General features: G+C 55.9%; 1 protein-coding gene and 1 long non-coding RNA gene across 2 annotated transcripts; both read right to left on the bottom strand.

The window, feature by feature from the left end:
- Nucleotides 1-619: 619 nt before the first annotated feature.
- LOC133340077 (actin-binding protein WASF3-like) lies at nt 620-2,321 on the bottom strand. The gene is made up of 2 exons (XM_061548144.1): nt 1,875-2,321; nt 620-792 (listed from the first exon to the last, which is right to left on the bottom strand). The coding sequence occupies exons 1-2, from the start codon at nt 2,041-2,043 to the stop codon at nt 632-634; spliced, it is 330 nt and encodes a 109-aa protein (XP_061404128.1). The 5' UTR covers nt 2,044-2,321; the 3' UTR covers nt 620-631.
- A 50-nt stretch (nt 2,322-2,371) lies between these two features.
- Nucleotides 2,372-5,073, bottom strand: LOC133340079 (uncharacterized). The gene is made up of 3 exons (XR_009754826.1): nt 4,938-5,073; nt 3,105-3,259; nt 2,372-2,472 (listed from the first exon to the last, which is right to left on the bottom strand). It is a non-coding gene; the product is annotated as an uncharacterized LOC133340079 (long non-coding RNA).
- Nucleotides 5,074-6,752: the final 1,679 nt, after the last annotated feature.

The raw sequence follows: 6,752 nt of genomic DNA, 5'->3' as shown, positions 1-6,752 counted from the left end.
CGTGTCCCTCACCCCGTGTCTCTCTCTCTCCCCGTGTCTCTCTCCCCGTGTCTCTCCCCAACTCTCTCCCCGTGTCTCTCTACCCACGTCTCTCTACCCGCGTCTCTCCCGAACTCTCTCCCCGTGTCTCTGTCACCGTGTCGCTCTCCGTGTCTCTCCCCATGTCCCTCTCCCGTGTCTCCCTCCCGTGTCTCTCTCCCCTGTCCCCTCCCCGTGTCTCTCTCCCCGTCCCTCCACCCGCGTCTCTCCACCCGTGTCTCCCTCCCCGTGTCTCTCTCCCCGTGTCTCTCTCCGTGTCTCTCCCCGTGTCTCTCCCCCGTGTCTCTCTCTCAGTGTCCCTCTCCCCGTGTCCCTCTACCCGTGCTCTCTAACCCCGTACTCTCCCGTGTCTCTCTCCTCCGTGTCTCTCCCCGTGTCTCTCCCCGAACTCTCTCCCCGTGTCTCTCTCCCCGTGTCCCTCTAAACGTGTCTCTCACCCCACACGTGTCTCTCACCCACACGTGTCTCACCCCACGTTTCTCACCCACACGTGTCTCACCCCACACGTGTCTCACCCCACACGTGTCTCACCCCACCGTGTCTCACCCCACACGTGTCTCACCCCACACGTGCCCCCCTCTCTCCGCTCGTCTCAGTCGGACCAGTCTCCGTCGCCGAACTCCGACGTGTCCGAGTCCGAGTCGCTGTACTCGACAGCGACGCGCCGCGACAGGATGGCGGCGACGTCGTTCCCCGCGGCCTGCCGCTTGGCGTCCTGGTCCGCTTTGTCCTGACCCTTCTTCAGCTGGATGCCTGGGGGGGTGGGGGGGTGGGGGGTGGGGGGGGCAGCAGGGCAGGGCAGGCGTGAGCGAGCGAGGGGGCAGCGGACAGGGGGACACGCGCAGTCGTTCTAGGAGATGTTAACTACCTCGCAGGAGGTCGTGGGTTCAATCCCAACCCTGACGATGCCTGCTGCTGTAGATTTGGAGTTTGCATCTCTCTCTCTCATCATCATCACAGTGGCTAGGAGATGTTGACTACTCGCCTGGTGTGTGCAGGAGGTCGTGGGTTCGATCCCGACCCTGACGATGCCTGCTGCTTTAGATTTGGAGTTTGCGTCTCTCTCATCATCATCATCATCAGGGTGGCTAGGAGATGTTAACTACCTCGCCTGGTACGCAGGAGGTCGTGGGTTCGATCCCGACCCTGACGATGCCTGCTGCTGTAGATTTGGAAACTGTGTGTGTGTGGACTAATCTCATCTGCTCCATCTCACTCCCTCCTACAGCAGGTGGAGGTGGGTGGGTGGTGCTGGTGGGTGGGGTGGGTGGTGGTGGTGGGTGGTGGTGGCGGTGGTAGTGGGTGGGTGGTGGTGGTGGGTGGTGGTAGCGATAGTGGTGGGTGTAGTGGGTGGGTGGGTGGTAGTGGTGGGAGTGGTGGTAGTGGTAGTGGGTAGTGGGTGTAGTGGGAGTGGTGGTAGTGGGTAGTGGGTGTAGTGGTAGTGGGTAGTGGTGGTAGTGGTAGTGGGTAGTGGGTGTAGTGGTAGTGGGTAGTGGTGGTAGTGGGTAGTGGTAGTGGTAGTGGGTGTAGTGGTAGTGGGTAGTGGTGGTAGTGCTGGTGGGTAGTGGTAGTGGGTATGGCAGTAGTGGTAGTGGGTAGTGGGTTAGTGGTAGTGTAGTGGTAGTGGTAGTGGCAGTAGTGGTAGTGGGTAGTGGTGGTAGTGGGTGGTGGCGGTAGTGGTAGTGGGTGGCGGTAGCGGTAGTAGTAGTGGGTAGTGGTGGTAGTGGGTGGTAGCGGTAGTGGGTAGTGGCAGTAGTGGTAGTGGGTAGTGGTGGTAGTGGGTGGTAGCGGTAGTGGTAGTGGGTGGCGGTAGCGGTAGTTAGTGGCGGCGTTACCGCGTCTGATGGCGTCCAGCAGGTCGCTGCGTGCACTGCCCTCCTCGCTTGCCGCTCCCTCCACCGCAACCCCCGTGCCGCACGTCACCGGCGGCAACGGCGGAGCGGCCGGAGGCGCCGCCGCCGCCGCCATGCGGCTGCCGTAGCCCCCGTCCATGGCCGTCATCATCGGCGGCGGCGGCGGTGGCGGCGGCGGTGGCGGTGCGGCACCACCGCCGCCAAAACCACCAAAACCACCGTAGCCGCCACCACCACCCACCGGGAGAGGCGGAGGCAGCGGTGGCGGCGGTGGCGGTGGCGCCGGCGGCAACAGCAGCGAGTGGCCCCCGCCGACGGGGCCTCCGGCGGGGGCGCCGAAGACCCCCCCCGATGGCGGCGTGGACCCCGCGGCGACGACACCCGCCGGGTGTCCGAAGGGTCCGGGGGGTGGGGGCGGGGGAGGGGGCGGGGGCGGGGGAGGGGGGGTCGCCTGGGCCCTCCCCCTCCCGCTCCGCCGCCGGGAGAGCTCCAGGACATGGGCGGAGGGGGCGGAGGGACGGAGGGTGGGAAGGGGGAGGAGGTTGGAGGGTGCAGAGGGCTGGGGTGGGAGTCTGCCGTGCTGTGGGGGAGGAGGGAGGTGGGGAGGAGACGGGTGTGAGGTCAACGGAGACGTCGGCTGGTGGTTGACAGCAGCAGCAGCAACAGCAGCGGCAGCAACAACAGCACAGCAGCAACAGCAGCGGCAGCAACAACAGCAGCAGCAGCAACAGCAGCGGCAGCAACAGCAGCAACAAAAGCTGTTTAGGCATGCGGTGGCTGGGCATGCGGGCTAAACGACCCAGCCAACGCAACCTTGCCTACCGGAGAAGTTCACCAATGGGACTTTGTCCAGATCTTTAAAGGATTTGTGAGCTCCTCACACAATCCAGCCTGCAGGTTAAACCCAGGATGGATTGTAGGCAGGCCAGCCTAAATGTTTCCAACCGGCGAAGATGATACAGACCACACACACAGACACACACACACAGACAGACACAAAAGACAAAGATTCCCCGTATAGCCTGAACAGACTGTAGAGGCAAGTGCTGTTAGCGAGCACCTATGAAGGCCGGAACGGCACACGAGGGGTGGGTGGCCAGCACCACGCCCGACCGCCTTTGTCTCCCTAGTGGCGATGTTTACACACCGCACCAGGTACTCATTTAAGGCTGAGTGTACACACAGACACACACAGACACACACACACGTTACCTATAATCGGCTGGGGGTGGAGGCGGCAGGTCCCCGTTGAAGGCCTGGCCGTGCCCATACCCGGGCGAGCTGTAAGCCGATTGGCCGTCCAGGGGCGAGGGGGCGGTGCCATGGATGGAGGTACGGGAGAAGTCGTTGGCTCACTGGTCCCAGAGCTGTTCACACACACACAGTGTACACAATACTACTACATACACAGTGTATACACACACACAGTGTATACACACACAGTGTACACACAGAGTGCACACACACAGTGTACACAATACTACTACACACAGTGTATACACACACACAGTGTACACACAGACAGAGTGCACACACAGTGTACACAATACTACTACACACACAGTGTACTACACACACAGTGTACACAAACACCACACAGTGTACACAATACTACTACTACACACACAGTGTACTACACACACAGTGCACACACACACAGTGTACACACAGTGTACACACACACAGTGTACACAATACTACTACACACAGTGTATACACACACACAGTGTATACACACACACAATGCACACACATACACAGTGTACACACAGTGTACAAACACACACAGTGTACACAATACTACTACACACACAATGTACTACACACACACAATGTACACAGTGTACACACACACAATGTACACACAGTGTACACACCACACACAATGTACACACAGTGTACACACACAGTGCTTACAATAAAACTACACAGTATACACACACACAGTGCTTACAATACTACTACACACAGTGTACTACACACACAGTGTACTACACACACAGTGCTTACAACACTACTACACACAGTGTACACACACACCACACAGTGTACACACACACACAGTGCTTACAACACTACTACACACAGTGTACTACACACACAGTGTACACACACACACACAGTGTACACACACACACACAGTGTACACACACACACAGTGTACACACACACACACAGTGCACACACACAGTGCTTACAACACTACTACACACAGTGTACTACACACACAGTGTACTACACACACAGTGTACTACACACACAGTGTACACACACACACAGTGTGCACACACACACACAGTGTACACACACACACAGTGTACCACACACAGTGTACACACACACACAGTGCTTACAACACTACTACACCAGCGTACACACAGTGTACACACACAGTGTACACACACACACAGTGTACACACACACACAGTGTACACACACACACAGTGTACACACACACAGTGTGCACACACACACACAGTGTGCACACACACACACAGTGTGCACACACACACACACAGTGTGCACACACACACACAGTGTACACACACACACAGTGTACACACACACACACAGTGTACACACACACAGTGTACACACCACACAGTGCTTACAACACTACTACACAGTGTACACACACATGGGGCTTACAACATTCTCTCTCACCCCCCCCACTCTCTCACCACCCCCCCCTCTCTCACCCCCCCTCCCCCCCCCACTCTCTCATACTCCCCCCCACTCTCTCACCACCCCCCCACTCTCTCTCACCACCCCCCCACTCTCTCACACTCTCTCACCACCCCCCACTCTCTCACACTCCCCCCCACTCTCTCACCACCCCCCCACTCTCTCACACTCTCTCACCACCCCCCCTCTCTCACACTCCCCCCCCTCACTCCCCCCCCACTCTCTCACATACCCCCCCCCACTCCCCCCACTCTCACACTCCCGCCACACTCCCCCCCCCCCCACTCTCAGTCCCCCCCCACTCTCTCACCCCCCCCCCTCCCCCCCCACTCTCTCATACTCCCCCCCCCCCCCACAGACCCCTGCTGCTGCAGCAGCAGCAGTTTGCTGTCCGCTATGAACTCCTTTCCCATTTTGAGGCGCTCCCAGTCCTGGCGGCGGTTTTTGGCCTTGCGCACATTACGAATGTCTCGGTTGCCCCCCACTTTCGCACGGTCTTTCTGCAATTGGGGAGGGGGGGGGCAAGGGGTAGGGTAGGGTGGGGGTGGGGGGGCCCCCCATTGTGTAGTAGTAGTAGTGTTGTTTGGGGGGGCGGGGGGCAGCCAAGCGGGGAGTAGCGGTTGTTGGTTAGCGTCGTTCCGTTAAGGCGGTCGCGTGAGATGTGGGGGGGGGGGGGGTGGGTGCGGAGAGGTCAGAGGTTAGAGGTCACACGGCAGGGGTTAAGAGGTTTGGAGTTCAGAGTTCGCGGGGTTCAGCATTTTGAAAAACGGTCTCAGCGTTGTTTTTTGTTGTTGTTAGTCGAGGTTTCAGCGTTTAAAGGTTCAGAGATAAAAGCCCAAGGCGGAGGGTTCGTGGGGATCGAAGCCGACGCGATGAGGTAGGTAGGGAGGAGGGTTAAGATCAGGCGAAGGTTTTTGCGATGGACCCACCACACACGAGCGTGCAAAGCGAGCGGCCAGCGATAAAGCGGTAGGGGCACGATGATGAGGAGGAGGAGGGGGAGAGACAGAGAGACGACAGAGTGACAGACACCGCCACCAGCACCCACCTCATTAGAACCACACACCACCAGAATCAATCGAACGAACACCACCACCAACGCAAACCAGACCGCACGTCGGCAAATCCGCTTGGGGCGGGACCGCCACCCCCAACCGTTATGAGGATGGCACTTTTAAATCGTCGCGGTTGATTAACTCATTCGGTTAGAACTGCTTGGTGCGTTTAGATTGTTGTGGTTGGCTGCGTACACGTAGAAGGGAAAGAATAAAATAGTAAAAATATTAAACAATAAAATTTCTCACGACGTTTCGACTGCAACACAAGCAGCAATCGTCATCATCAGGTGTGAAAACCACGGCGAGAAATTTTCTTCGAATTTTCATCATCAGGTGTGAAAACCACGGCAAGAAATTTTCTTCGAATTTTCATCATCAGGTGCGAAAACCACGGCGAGAAATTTTCTTCGAATTTTCATCATCAGGTGCGAAAACCACGGCAAGAAATTTTCTTCGAATTTTCATCATCAGGTGTGAAAACCACGGCAAGAAATTTTCTTCGAATTTTCTTCATCAGGTGCGAAAACCACGGCAAGAAATTTTCTTCGAATTTTCATCATCAGGTGCGAAAACCACGGCAAGAAATTTTCTTCGAATTTTCATCATCAGGTGCGAAAATCACGGCAAGAAATTTTCTTCGAATTTTCATCATCAGGTGCGAAAACCACGGCAAGAAATTTTCTTCGAATTTTCATCATCAGGTGCGAAAATCACGGCAAGAAATTTTCTTCGAATTTTCATCATCAGGTGCGAAAACCACGGCAAGAAAATTTCTTCGAATTTTCATCATCAGGTGCGAAAACCACGGCGAGAAATTTTCTTCGAATTTTCATCATCAGGTGCGAAAACCACGGCAAGAAATTTTCTTCGAATTTTCATCATCAGGTGTGAAAATCACGGCAAGAAATTTTCTTCGAATTTTCATCATCAGGTGTGAAAACCACGGCAAGAAATTTTCTTCGAATTTTCATCATCAGGTGTGAAAACCACAGCAAGAAATTTTCTTCGAATTTTCATCATCAGGTGTGAAAACCACGGCAAGAAATTTTCTTCGAATTTTCATCATCAGGTGCGAAAACCACGGCAAGAAATTTCTTCGAATTTTCATCATCAGGTG

This window comes from Lethenteron reissneri, unplaced genomic scaffold (assembly GCF_015708825.2).
Source record: "Lethenteron reissneri isolate LAM-NWPU_2019-01 unplaced genomic scaffold, ASM1570882v1 scaffold_711, whole genome shotgun sequence".
NCBI classification, from domain to species: Eukaryota; Metazoa; Chordata; class Hyperoartia; order Petromyzontiformes; family Petromyzontidae; genus Lethenteron; species Lethenteron reissneri.
The sequence above is the reverse complement of the archived record's forward strand: the minus strand, read 5'-3'. Positions and strand labels throughout refer to the sequence as shown.

Excerpts from the sequence above, each read along its gene's own strand:
- LOC133340077 (XM_061548144.1), bottom strand. The coding sequence starts at position 2,043 with ATGATGACGGCCATGGACGGGGGCTACGGCAGCCGCATGGCGGCGGCG. Across the intron at positions 793-1,874 it reads GCTGGACGCCATCAGACGCG|GCATCCAGCTGAAGAAGGGT; the intron begins GTAACGCCGCCA and ends CCACCCCCCCAG.